The sequence below is a fragment of the Culex quinquefasciatus genome, chromosome 2 (genome assembly GCF_015732765.1).
Source record: "Culex quinquefasciatus strain JHB chromosome 2, VPISU_Cqui_1.0_pri_paternal, whole genome shotgun sequence".
Taxonomy (NCBI): Eukaryota; Metazoa; Arthropoda; class Insecta; order Diptera; family Culicidae; genus Culex; species Culex quinquefasciatus.
The window spans coordinates 195,024,422-195,038,983 of record NC_051862.1 but is presented as its reverse complement, the minus strand read 5'-3'; the positions used below and the strand labels follow the sequence as shown (position 1 = coordinate 195,038,983).

The following is a 14,562-nucleotide window of genomic DNA, read 5'->3' as shown; positions in this document are numbered from 1 at the left end:
TTCTTCGTCGGCGTGCCTTCCGATCAACGGTGATGTAAGAAGGGCTTTATTCATTAAAATGATTTTATATCATAAGCCTTAAAACATATTCGTCGGCGTGCCTTCCGATCATCGATGATATAGAAAGGACTTAATCCAGCAATACGACTTGCTTGTCTCGAAAAAAAAAGAATTCGGATCGTTTCTATCGAAAACTATGTAAAGAGAACAAAAAAAAAACTCAGTGGCCAACGAACGCGCGAACTAAAAATAAAGAAAAAAAGAAGAAGAAGAAGACCAATCACCCCATGCACACAAACAGCGACACAAAAGAGATGAAAACAACACGAAAAAACAGGACTGCGCGTCCACACAGGCACCGCACTACTGATGCCATTATTTAATTATAATGACCAATCACCCCATGCACTCGAACAGCGACACAAAAGAGACGTTATCATTTTTTTCACCATTTTTAGGCTCGGGTATCAATGGGTTAATCTCAACCAATTTCGCTCAAAATTTGCACAGATGCTTAAAATGACTCAATAAACCGTTTTCCGCTTGTGGAGCAGGGGGTCAATTTTTCTGGGCACCCTAGTATACATACATCATGGTGAGTAAAATTGGCGTATACATCATTGTTTGTTTGCTTAATAAAATGGGCCCCAGAGCAGTTATTTGAAAAATTCTTTCGTCAGGAGGTAGCTTTTAAGATTATTTATCAGACTGTACAATAAAATTGAAAATGCCCAAAATGGCGTATACATTATATCGCCGTAAAACGGGCCAATATTTTTAAAATGATTTTTTTCTGGGGTCAACTATGGCCTTGCTAAGATTTCCTATTCATTATGTGAAAATAAGTACGCAATATTTTTTGTGGTACATCAGAATAATTTTTTTTTATTTGAATGATAATAGTATCGTATCGTTTATCGTATTAGAAAATGTGAAAAAGATGCAAAAAAATGGAAAAGTAAAATCATGAAAAAACTATAGGTAGCCAAAAAGTAATGACAGGATGTAATAGAGTAAGCCGAATACTTTCAGAAACAAACATAATCTAAATAAGCTTAATCTAAATAAAAATGCTAAAAATGAAACAAGAAAAACGAGAAAAGTAAAGTTTTTCGTAGAACAAAAGTTGCTCAAAATGACTTCATGAACATCTTCAAAAAATATGGGTTTTTTGAAGAGTGTAAATTTCGGTTACTTATGTTCAGTTTTTCGAGGTGTACATCTCTTAAACTCAACTGAAAATTTTCATGAGAATTATGCTTTGAACATTTATTTTGCATTGAGTGTTGTTAGAGTGTGGTATTTTTGTAATATCCTGAAAGGAAAAAAAAAATAAAAAAAATAGATTTCATCAAATATTACGAAAATGCGAGCACTTTTAAGATTTTATTGCTTTTTGCACATCGAGTTTCAATGTCTGTTTGACTCCACTAACCTCTGACGTAGAGGGCTCTTTATTCAGCATGAGTTCATCTCAAATGAAGACAACAATCCTCTGTGTTCTCTTGTACTTATCTTGTTCGGATTCCTGAATCTGGTTAGCACAAAAGTGTAAAGAGGAACCGAAATGTTGAAATTTTTCATCAAAATCGGGGAATCTTTACAAATTCTAGAAAAAAACTCCCACCTAAAAAAACAAACTAATTTATAATTATGTGTTAAAAGATAACTTATCATACAAATCTTTGTAAAGCAGTCATTTTATTGACACCGCGTAATTTCCACCATTGTTCAAACAGGCAACCGCTCGTTGCTCAATTCGATTAATTATGATACAAATAACCACAATCGTGCAGCCAAACACAAACACAAATTAAGGCCCCCAAGTACATTGCCGATCTGTCAACATACAGCTTTGAGGCTGGCTATCAGCCCACTTCAATCTGGCGGGGGCGCTCAATTATCAGTTTGTGCACATTTTACCTCCTCAGTGTCTCCACCGCGCTCTCCTCAGTCACTGAAATTGGTGGTCAAACTTTACTCGGAATTTCATGTGTGTTCAAACTGCACAACCATCCAGCAGGCAGACATAGACCACATACTGTTTCTGTCTGTGGACAGGATGATGATCACGATGATTGCAATCGACAGCAAACTTAGGGGAGATTGAATCACATTGAGTAGGTAATATTTTTTCTGATATCTTTCAACATAAAACAAACGTCCGAAATTTCATTCCAAGTTGTTGAATAATCTAAACATTTTCGAATTTGACAATGTCATCCCCTACAAAACTACCTGAACCACTATTTCCACTCCAATACGAGAGCTCCATTTCCATGGCTGTTCAATTTCAAATTTCAACCAATAATGCTCGATAGCTATAAACGTGTCGAGCGAGCCGAATTCACTGTAGGACGTTGCACACAGCTGCACGTTTTATTATTTGCTGACAGTCGGTGATACCAATCCTACATGCATGTACAAATGTGTTACCATGTTGCAACACCGAATGCTCACAAAAGGAACCGGAAACTGGCGAAATGAAATAGTTTTGTATGTTCGTAGCCGAAAAAAGTGTATAAAACGAACTTTTTTATTTCCACGCGAAACTTGTACGAAATTATCGAGAATGTTTCGGGAGTCAAACGAAACGAGCTTCAATTCAAAAGTTTCTTCTCTACACACCTACTTTACACTTGTGTTGTGCGATGGGAATTTTCCCCTACTCCCCACTCAATTGAAAATTTTATTTTCGGACGAAGAACGACGACGATGGTGAGATAATTAATGGCGACTTTGTAGGATGGCGAAATTGAGAATTCAGCAGAAGATGGTTTGCAACTTTTCAACGGAATGTTGAACATTTTGCTACATTTCGTGACTGAGTGGGGCACGGAAATGATTGAACTCTAGATAACTTTTTCAAAACAATCAATGTAAATAAAACCTTTTGGAAAAGTTATCGAGAATTTTGCTTTTGTGAAGTATTTTACAGGTAAAATTATCGAATATGTTAGTTGCCCCAAAAAAATAAACTTAATTCTCAATTGAAAACTAATAGGTTTGAGTTTTTCCGTGTAGAGTTGAAAGAACACTAATTGGAAAACGTATTTTAGTCGTGTTAATTGTGGCAATTTATATCATCTGAACTTCGAGATTCCAGTCACTGTCAGACGATTTGGAAATATTGAATTAATTGCTGCATTTATCGATTTTCGTTAACGTTTACACACTTGAATTATGTACACAATGATGGATAAATACAAAAATCCCACTTATTATTGGAATTATTGAGAACTTCTTCCATTGATGGACTTCTTTCCCTACTTTTCTTTAACACTGGAACGCCCAACGCATGTCCAACTTACACGGACGCCCAAGCCTCCCAAAAAAGTTGGAACGGTAACTTCAACACGCCCGTTCTCGGGCATAACTCAACCAATTGGGACGATTCTTGTTCCCAGTGATTTGTAAGAATTTCTAGATGATCCTAAAATTTTGCAGAACTTGATTTGAACAAATCTGTAATTTCTGCGACCGAAAACATCGTTCCAACTTTTTTTAAACAACTGCCTCCGCGGAATCTTCGGCGAATTTTTTTTACACGCGAAAAAAAAAGTTGGAACGATGTGTTTGATCGCAAAAATTACAGGTTTGATCAAATTAAGTTCTGCAAAGGTCTAGAATCATCTAGACATCCTAACAAATCACTGGAAAGAAGAATCATCTTGATTGGTTGAGTTATGCCCGAGAACCATTGAGTTGAAGTTACCGTTCCAACTTTTTTTGAGCCTTGGGCGTTGGAATGTTAATTATAGTTATGATTACACATTTAAAGCTCTATAGTTATATATTTAATGTTCAAAATTTTTGGTTCGTTTTGGGGGAACACAAATGACATTTCTGAGCCAGAATTTTACGCTGGTACAAAATCTTGTACCGGAACTATGATGTTTTGTAAAAAAATGTGATTCTTGGAAAAATTTTAAATGATGTCGAACTGATTTCATGTTATACCCATTTTATGGTATTTATTCGAAAAGTTATCTGTTTTTTGCAATTGGGTAATTCTCCGCCAACTCACACAGCAGTTGCCCCGACCCCTCTTCGATTTGCGTGAAACTTTGTCCTAAGGGGTAACTTTTGTCCCTGATCACGAATCCATGGTCCGTTTTTTGATATCTCGTGACGGAGGGGTGGTAAGACCCCTTCCATTTTTGAACATGCGAAAAAAGAGGTGTTTTTCAATAATTTGCAGCCTGAAATGGAAACGGATAAAAATTTGGTGTCAAAGAGACTTTTATGTAAAATTAGACGCCCGATTTGATGGCATACTCAGAATTCCGAAAAAACTTATTTTTCATAGAAAAAAACACTAAAAGAGTTATAAATTTTCCCCCTTTTTCCGATACTCGACTGTAATTTTTTTTTTGGAAAATTGTCGTTTTATGGAAAATTTAATGTATTTTTCGAAACTACATTGACCCAGAAGGGTCATTTTTTCATTTAAAACAAAAATTTTCATTTTAAAATTTCGTGTTTTTTCTAACTTTGCAGGGTTATTTTTTAGAGTGTAACAATGTTCTACAAAGTTGTAGAACAAACAATTACAAAAATTTTGATATATAGACATAAGGGGTTTGCTTATAAACATCACGAGTTATCGCGATTTTACGAAAAAAAAGTCATCAAATCGGGCGTCTAATTTTACATAAAAGTCCCTTTGACACCAAATTTCTATCTCACCACCGTTTCAGGCTGCAAATTATTGAAAAACACCTCTTTTTTCGCACGTTCAAAAATGGAAGGGGTCGTACCACACCTTCGTCACGAGATATCAAAAAAACGGACATCGGATTTGTGATCAGGGACAAAAGTTACCCCTTAAGACAAAGTTTCACGCAAATCGAAAAGGGGTCGGGGCAACTTTTCCCGATTTTGTGTGAGTTGGTAGAGAAAGACCCAATTAAAAAATTTTGCAATTAAGAAAAAGCAGCCCCAAAAAAATTGTTCGATAATTTTCATATCCAGTCTAACATTTTCTACAAAATTTTTCGCAAAATATAAACTTTAAGAGTCATTTTCTCAGCAACTAGCAGTGTGGTCAAAAATATAAAAAATACAATTTGTAAAGTTCTCAGCATTTAGAAAATATTTTTAAAAGGGGTGCTTTTAACAAAAAAAATCTAAGCATTTTTCGAAAAATTTAGCGTTAAAATGCCTGTTACTTGAAATTAGTACACTTGTTAAAAAAATAGGTTCCTTCTCGATTTCAATTTTTATCTGGCATCTTAGTACGATTTTTGAAATTTTGCTGACAAAATTTTAATTTTTTCTCAAAAATATTTTTTTCAAAAAAAAACTATAGTTCCAGATTTTGCACCAATATAAAATCTCTCGCAAAATTTGGCTTTTTAGTCCCCTTAAATAAATCATCTCTATGTGTTGAAAAATCCAATAAAAAATAGGGGTTTCTTCCGTGCCCATTTTGTATGACCAGCTTTAAAATCAAATAAAATTTTGTATGGAAAAACTAATTATGAAAAATGGCATAGGGAAAATCGGTAAAAAAAAATTCAAAATCTCAGAGAATACTCAAATTTCATTTAAACGTTTAGCATAACTTTTCAATGGAGCACCCGCAGTCGAGCAGTTTTTGACAGTTCGATCCATAAGAAAGACATTGTAGAAAAAAGCAAAAACTGCTCGAATGAAAGTGGTCCATTGGTGCTTTCTGCACAACTAATTTATATCACAAAGGTGGCTTTGAAAAAGTACTCTGGATAAATGAATTCGCGTTGGAAAGGCATATCAAATATCTTTCTTAAATATATTTAACATAAAGCATAACTTTCGAAGCACTTTACCAAACCTCATAATTTTGTTCAGTCCAGACTCGACTATTTGAAGAACTTAGAATTTTTTTCGAGCTTAAGTATCAGTTCAGCTAGTGCCATGATAATCGAGTGCATTTTTTACAAACACACACACACGTTTGCTCAGAATTGGATTCTGAATCGATAGGAAGACGGGATTAGGGAGGAATGATAACAAGGAAGTTTATTTTTGAAGTAGTTTATAGCCTTTGCTTAATCAGTTGATTTATGAATTATCACGGAAATTTCTCGGAACGTGAAAAATGTTAAAATAACTATCAAAAACTTATGTTAAACTTACAGAAACTACTTTTTTGCTTTATTATAAATTGTTTTCAATAAACTTAAAAAATCTTAATGTTCAACGTGACACTAAAAAATAATTTTAGTAATTATAAAAAAAAATCTACTTGGTTTATGGATGGGCCCTATATCTATTTTGAAACTGAAATGTAGGGCATGCGTAATGTCAGTTATTGAGCTGCTTTTTTAATGTTCGATTAATACAGCTAAATAGTTTTCGTTGATTTGCTACTTTTTTATCCTTTACCTTTTATTGAATTTCATATCAAAACCAAATTCAACAAAACAATCTAACAATTAACTTTTTTTTTGACATTTTGCCAAGTTGAAAATATTTTAAGGTGAAATATTCTTAAAGGAAATTGCTAATCAATATTAATTTAATGTTGAATAACTAAGCATGAATCTTTTAATATCTTTCAAAATAATATGTTTCAAATCTCAAATTAAATAATAATTAAATTGTTATTACGGCTGATGAAAATATTGCTAAATCAAGTTAGTTTCCTACACGGAGAAAAAACAGTTCCAAAAATCGTGAACAAGCGTTCATGAAAATGGGAACCTCGAACAAAGTGTTCAAATCCCATGGTACGAGTAAAGAGTAATCTATTTTCTCAATATTTTTCTTTATTGTGATGAATTTCAATTTTTCAATCAATTTTTTGGCCCTCCGTCAAATCATTGACCGGAGGAAAAGGGAAAAAAAATGCGAGAATATTTTTTTCTTCGACTGATTTTTGTTAACATCATTGAGGTTTTCACAGCATTCACTTATTAGGCCGATGCAAATATTTAAAAAAGTTTTTGTCCCTCGGCCCTGGCCGAGGTCAAGGGGGCAAAAAATAAAAAAATATAAAAATTTTAATAACAAGCCATAGTCTTCACATTTAAATGAAAAAAGTGTTTTAAAATGCATTTTACACTAGTTCAGTTGTTTTGCAATCATTAGTTTTCAAAAATCTAAGATCTGACAAAAACAAAAATTTTATCGAAAAAAGATTTTGCATCGAAAATTTTCAAAAATCTTAAGATTTTTAATAAACCCAAACATGCTAAAAATGATTTTAAACGCAGGAGAATGTATTTTAATTTGATTTCAGTTGGTTGCACTTGAATTTTCATTGAAATTTTGAAGTTTATTGTAAAAATATTTTTTTTTGCCCCCTGATTTTTCGGGCCAATTTTGAAGGGGGGGGGGTGACAAAAACTTTTAAAAATATTTGTACCAGCCTTAGTAAATATTCTATTAATTTCATGTTAATGTAGGTTTTGCTAACAATTGGTTCAAATGGTTCATATCACATTTTCCAATTGAAAACAAATAAAGTCTTTTAAGAATGAAATATCGATTATATATTTCAAAGAATTGATTTTAGAAAATTGACGAATTTCACTGAATTTCGCGGAAATCATCAAATTTCACGAATTTCACGCTGTCCGCGAAATCGTGAAAATTCACTAACCCTTCTAATAATCAATCTGAGTATAAAAAATTCAAAAATTTAACAACAATTTGTCTACCAGTTCAAAGTAACCAACTTTTCCCATGATTAACTATCGAATTCCCGCACATCCATTTCTGCCAGGTCATCCCAAATTGCAACAAGTTTGCGCTGCTCCTTGATAGTCATGGCTTGCACTATATTTTCCTCCGCCACACTTCGGGCTCAAGTGAGAAATTACGATCCTTCTTGAACGGAATTGATGGTACTCCCCAACACCAAGGTCCACTACTAAGAAGAATGACTCTCAATTACGGGTGTTGGTTGGCTGAGTGTAACTGCATTACGGTGTACAAAAGCACCGGTAATGTGCCAGCCAGCTGGCAGTGCTCAGTTAATCAACTTAATTTAGAGTGTGTGCAGTCCGGGAGAAAAACCATCAAATTGAAATTGAAATCGAAACCGTATCGGCATGTCCTTGGCATTTAGGGTGATGTCGTTATTGAATTCTCCTTTGGATCTCAGGAATCTTTAGTTTTGATTTCAAACGCAGTTTTATGACACATTTCAGAAGAAAAGAATATTCCAATTGCAACCAAAGACCGCCCTAACTCGATGAAGTAAGTAAGTAGCTGCAAAACTATTTGCTCTGGTGCGGCAATAACTCTTCTCCATCATCGTGAAAACCGAAGAAAAAAGAGAAGTGCGCTCAATTTTATGTGTATCCTAAAGGGAGGACGAACAAGTTTTCCACCACACACACACTCACTGCATTCCTGGAGCTTTCTCTCAACCCTTTCCCGTAGCGCGTTTCATTTCCAGGCCAGTTTGCAGATAAATTTCCACTCGAGAGTTCGCGCGCTCGTTCGTTTCTTTTTATTTGCAATATATTTTATTATCTTTCTTAAACAAAGTTGTGTTGCTGGGAAAAAAACCAGTGACCGCGGAAAACCGGAACTGCTACTGTAGCCACTTTTCTGCTTAGGAAAGAGAGGGGGTCCACCTCTTTCGGATTGCATGTCGTCACCATCATCGATATATAAATCACAACCAAACTCGGGACCACGTGGCAGATCACGTGACGGAACAAGGACAAACGGGGGAGGGGAGTTGTCGAACGAAACTGCAGGGTCATGGACCACGGTTCCGTGCAGATGGTCTGTCCAGATTTGTGTGTTTCTGATGGTCCAGTTTATATGGCAGTGTCCTACTTTTTATGCTTGGGACGTTACGATGTTCTGAATTACGAGTTTTATGTTTCCCATTTGACAGTCGCGCAGTTCTCTAGTTTTTAGCAAAAAATATCATTATTTGATACCAAAATTGTCAAACTAATTTGTTCGAAAAAAAAAAAACTTCATAAGAATTAAGATAAGCGAAAACGTAATTGATTCTTTTTAGATAAACTGCTGCCTAGAGTGTGAAATAAAGTAAATATTCATACAGCGATACCAAATAACTTTTATTTACATCCAGTTAAAACATTGCAGAGCCGACAAAGATTTACCAGGTTCCCGGAGCCGGGGCCAGGTTCAGCGACTTCTGGTTGACGGCATGTCCGGCGAGTGGGGCCTTGTGGACAGCTCCACGGTTGGCGGCGACGTACGTGGCCGAGTGCTGAACTGGGGCAGCGATCACGGCAGCGGAGTGTCCATGATGGTAGTTATCGTAGTAGTGGCCAGAGTTGTAGTTCACGGCCGCCGGGACGTTCCAGTGGTTGTTGTAGGCCGAGACAATTGGTGCCGCAGCCCATCCGTGGTGGTAGTCGTTGGACTGAACAACAGTCGGTCCACCGTAATGACCGGCGTAGGTCACTGCTGGAGCCACGGCGTATCCCTGGTGGGTGTACGGAATGTAGGAAGCTTCGGCGACGGCAATGGCCACCAGGACAATAGCTGCGATGCACTAGAGTTGAAGAATTTATTAGATTTTGGTAAACCAATTATAATATTCAAATTACCTTCATGTTTGTTGCTTTGAGTGTTGAAGAACTTGTGTTCTGATTGAAGGTTGAGATGAGTATGATTGACAGATCCTACAAGCTGAAGCTTTTATACTGAATAGAATCCTTAAGCAAGTGCTCCAAATTAAGTATATCTCCCAAATTTATTGCACTACTTTCAGTTAGCCAAACTACATTCACTTCTAGATTGGTAGAATTCATTATCCCTGTCCTACTACAATGAGCGACACACATTACAGTGATGGAAACAAGTTTCGGGCGAGCCTCTCAACGGATTGATAGATCTGTATCAACGCTGCTCGATTGTATAATTCGGTCATAAAACAAAGCGTATCGTAGCGGTCCATTGAATCGTCACTAAGTGTGCCTCACTAATTGCCGTTTATACTTTTGGGGGTTAGATTCCGGTGCACATGATGGATCAAGTGTTGGAATTTAAGAATTGGTAAAAGTTGCACTTTGGTGGTATAAATACTACAGCAATCGGTTGAGGTTATCATTGTCCACTCATCGTTCAACTTGATCGCAGGTTTCAAGCAATCCTTAAAACTCAACCATGAAGGTAAGACAGACTTACAACATCTTTGATAACTACTAATCAAGACTCTTCGTATTCCAGTGCATCGCAGCTGTTGTCCTGGTGGCCCTTGCCGTCGCCGAAGCTTCCTACATCCCGTACGCCCACCAGGGATACGCCGTAGCTCCAGCAGTGACCTACGCCGGCCATTACGGAGGACCAACCGTGGTCCAGTCCAACGACCCTCACAGCTGGGCCTACGCCTCGGCCGTCCACAATGCCTACCAATCCCCTATTGTCTCGGCCTACAACAACCACTGGAACGTCCCGGCGGCCGTGACTTACAACTCTGGCCACTACTACGATAACTACCATCATGGACACTCCGCTGCCGTGATCGCTGCCCCAGTTCAGCACTCGGCCACGTACGTCGCCGCCAACCGTGGAGCAGTCCACAAGGCCCCACTCGCCGGACATGCCGTCAACCAGAAGTCGCTTAACCTGGCCCCGGCTCCGGGAACCTGGTAAAGGGTATTACACGTCTTTTATTTTATTCTGTAAAAAAATGTAAATATTAGGATGATCTAAATAAACACAAATTGGCAAACTTAACATAACTTTGTCTTACTATTTCATTTGAGAAACAAATAATTCTTAAACCACATATTTAATAACCTGGTCTGATAAACATTCCAGCTCAAGCCCTTCAATGTTGTGGATTTCTCAATCTGGTATGATTAGTCACAGTTGAATAATGTTCACCACCTTTTTTCCGCTGACCGTTCCAATTGAAAGACACACTTTGGATAGCCATCGAACTGTTGCGAAGCAAATAAAATTAATTATCTAATTATTAGTTTTAGAGCACATTAGATGCACGTGGACATTAAGGTGCTCCGAATATAGAACTTTTTTAAAAAACCTCGCACCACGTGCTGAATATTTTTCCTTTTGGACTCCAAAAGTGCCAAATATAAGCTAAATCGGTAAATATTTACCCATTTTAAAAACAAACTTCACTCAAAGGTTAAGTTTGTGTTTAAAAAATGGGATACATGAATGAAAAATTACAATTTCTTACGGTTTAATCTGCACGGTGCGCTACTTCTATCCGCATATTCCCAAAAGTGAAATTCTCATTGATGATTTAATGCTCTGCAACTTGCTAGAACATACCAAAACAGTAAAACACGAACCTGAAAAGTTATTAGCGAGTTAAAAATGTCTTTTTTTTATCACAAGCAACTTCAGGCTCGGGTATCAATGAGATCAACCAATTTCGCTCAAAATTGACGCAGATGCTCACAATAACCCAAAAATAAACGCTTTCCATCTGTGTTTATCGTAATATCTGATTACCATTAATAAGTCAAACTTCATCAAAAAATGTTTAAGAAAAATTAACAACATTTTTCTCTAAATTATGATTAATTTTGATGAACTCTACTTTAAAATCTTAAAAGTCAATTCTATTAAATTTGGCCCAATTTCTCCCAAGAATTTTTTCTAAGAAGAAGATCTGATAAATAAAATGTATTTCAGTAAATGAATTATGAAACATCATTGAACTTTAAACAAGATTTATTCTGTAAGAACGTTTTCAGCAAAGTTTGTCACCACTACTGTCGATACCCATAAGGCTTTCTAGGCCCAGTGAAAAAAATATAATTTAACCCAAAAATGACGAACTTCTCGTCACAGTGTCCTGATGCAAACAATGACCAAGCTCGAGCTGTCACAGCCCTGCGAAGTATGTTGGCTGACATATCGTGCGGACAGTAAAAAAAAACAGCTAGAAGTCGCCTGACAAAAAACTTTTGCTAGAAAGAGATAGAAAACCTGATGCAAACAAACCACTAGTTGTAATGTAAACATACTTTGAATGTGTTGGTAAATTTCTGACTAGAAAGCCTTATTTGAGAGGTTGGCAGGTTGCCAACATGGTGTCTCGCGTTAGTTATTTTATTTTTGAAAATGACTAATTAAGTTTGTCATATGAACACATGTTACATTGAATGTTTCTTTCAAAACAACTAAAAAGGAGGTTGCTCCCCATTTAACAAAAAAAACAACAACAAAAAACATATTCCGATTTGATGATTTGATTTGATGTGATAACCAACAGGGCCACAAGGAAGACCTATGTAGCGGTTGCCTAGAATTACAGTGGCTCAGACTTAAAGGGAGCATCTTCAAATTACTGCCGTATGAAGGGCCAAAAGGGGATGGTTGGACGCGAACAATCAAAATCACTCACGGTGTCCTCAGGGGAAGAGAATCTCCTTCCGACAGTAACCTCCAATAACTCCGAAAAAAGTCAGACAAGCTGAAAAACAGGGCTCGCACCCTGTTGGGGGCCTAAAAGGGTGCAGCAGACAGCTGAAAACTGACAGAGGTCAATAGATGTAGTAATTAGACAATCCTTTAGAATTGTATAATTAATAAACTATTTCCCCCTTGTGACGTAGTTCTGGTCTTCCACTATCCACGTCCAGTCTCCGCCATTACAGCATACTGTCCACTGTCCTGATGCTCCCTACCCAATCCCCGGCTTTGGTTCTAACTACTGATAAAAAGGAAAATCAAAGATGAGAAAAGGTCAATGCGGATGGAGAGCAAATCGAGCTCAGTATCCCCTCACAAAGACTGGTAGTAAGTGTGAAAAAAAAACAATGAAAAATAAGAAGAAAGACAAGACGAAAAATTAAAAGATAGTGTGTCAATGCGGATGGATCGATGATCCCCTCACAAGGACATAAAAGAGATAGATATTAGGGAGCAAAATGGAGATGTTAGGGAGCAAAACAAGAACAGAAAATCAGGAATAAGAAATAGTTAATGCAGATGGAGAGCAAATTGGATTATCCAATCACAAAGAGATCAATATAAAAAAATATCCAACAATTCATTTGCAATAATAAAAATATTGTCTTAAATTAAATGTTTGTATGTCAGTTTAAATGAATGAATCTTCTGAAATTCAAAATGGAAAGATCTCACCAAATCAGAAATCTTGGGCTTCAATCCATTTGATCGTCTCGTCACTTGTGTTATGAATCTTAAACTGTTAAAAGTTTCCAATTCCGTCTGCAGCTTCTGCAGCCCTTCTGGTTGTGCATGATCGACTGCGTGCACCACCCGTTAAATGGTCATCACTCGAAATTTCTTTTGCTGCTAGGAATTGTGGCCATGATCAACACTTATGCTAATGGGAAGCAGTTCTTGGAATGGGACTGCTAAAATCACTCCTCAAATACATGAAATTTTTCACTGGATTCCGGCTGCATCAAGCTAGTCCCACAATATGTCTTCTCCGATGGACACTTTGTATATTTCATTTTTTTTTTTTGGTTATTCGGCCGGTCTCTTCCTTTTCGCTGCCGACAAACCATGGCAAACACTTTTTTTAGATTTCACCGAAACGACCCCAAATTCTTAAGTGCCATTATCGGTATGGATGGCCACCGGATCAGGGGAAGGTATTCATTCCCTTAAATTCACTGATTACACATAACAAAGTTGAAATTATCAAAAAAGAAAAAAAAACTTTGAATAAATTGATGGAAAAACCATGACGCAGCTCACAACAACAAAAAACATATTCTTTTTAAAAAAAGACGGAACCCATTCCCTGTTTATATCTGATTATTTTACCATGTCTCACTTTTATTATAAACATTAAAAAATATTTTAGAAAATAAAAAAAATATTTTTGCTTTATTAGGGACATGGAAAATAATATTAAAACAGATAAGTTCAGTCAACTACAATCAGTTTATTCAAAATATACATCAGTCATAACCTCATTCATATAGGAAACAAATCACGGATCATTTCAACACCTTACAGAGTTCCCGGAGCCGGAGCCAGATTCAGCGACTTCTGGTTGACGGCATGTCCGGCGAGTGGTGCCTTGTGGACAGCTCCACGGTTGGCGGCGACGTACGTGGCCGAGTGCTGAACTGGGGCAGCGATCACGGCAACGGAGTGTCCATGATGGTAGTTGTCGTAGTAGTGGCCAGAGTTGTAAGTCACGGTCGCCGGGACGTTCCAGTGGTTGTTGTAGGCCGAGACAATTGGGGCTTGGTAGGCATTGTGGACGGCTGAGGCATAGGCCCAGCTGTGAGGATCGTTGGACTGGACGACGGTTGGTCCACCGTAATGGCTGGCGTAGGTCACTGCCGGGGCTACGGCGTATCCCTGGTGGGCGTACGGGATGTAGGAAGCTTCGGCGACGGCAAGGACCACCAGGACAAAAGCTGCGATGCACTGGGATAAAAAATAAAAATTCTATAGATTAAATTCACACAACATTAATCGTTAATTCTATTACCTTCATTATGAATGATTTGGTAAGGATTTGATTGACACTTGTGAACAAGTTGAACGATATTCTAAGAATGGCTTAGATCACTCCCTCAATCAGCTTTTATACAAAATATGACTTGTTCGTTGTACTCATCATATTCTACCATTCAAGCATTCCAAAATTGATTATAAGGAAATGCAAACCAA

The 14,562-nt window shown here is 37.1% G+C and overlaps 3 protein-coding genes across 3 annotated transcripts; 1 reads left to right on the top strand and 2 right to left on the bottom strand.

The window, feature by feature from the left end:
• Window positions 1-9,042: 9,042 nt before the first annotated feature.
• On the bottom strand, window positions 9,043-9,576 carry LOC6034815 (adult cuticle protein 1). Its single transcript, XM_001845034.2, has 2 exons — window positions 9,528-9,576; window positions 9,043-9,472 (listed from the first exon to the last, which is right to left on the bottom strand). Exons 1-2 carry the CDS (start codon window positions 9,531-9,533, stop codon window positions 9,071-9,073), a joined length of 408 nt encoding a protein of 135 aa, XP_001845086.1. The 5' UTR covers window positions 9,534-9,576; the 3' UTR covers window positions 9,043-9,070.
• Window positions 9,577-10,044: 468 nt separating this feature from the next.
• On the top strand, window positions 10,045-10,581 carry LOC6034816 (adult cuticle protein 1). The gene is made up of 2 exons (XM_001845035.2): window positions 10,045-10,092; window positions 10,150-10,581. Exons 1-2 carry the CDS (start codon window positions 10,087-10,089, stop codon window positions 10,573-10,575), a joined length of 432 nt encoding a protein of 143 aa, XP_001845087.1. The 5' UTR covers window positions 10,045-10,086; the 3' UTR covers window positions 10,576-10,581.
• Window positions 10,582-13,889: 3,308 nt separating this feature from the next.
• LOC6034817 (adult cuticle protein 1) lies at window positions 13,890-14,429 on the bottom strand. The gene is made up of 2 exons (XM_001845036.2): window positions 14,381-14,429; window positions 13,890-14,316 (listed from the first exon to the last, which is right to left on the bottom strand). The coding sequence occupies exons 1-2, from the start codon at window positions 14,384-14,386 to the stop codon at window positions 13,891-13,893; spliced, it is 432 nt and encodes a 143-aa protein (XP_001845088.1). The 5' UTR covers window positions 14,387-14,429; the 3' UTR covers window position 13,890.
• Between the last annotated feature and the right edge of the window lie 133 nt (window positions 14,430-14,562).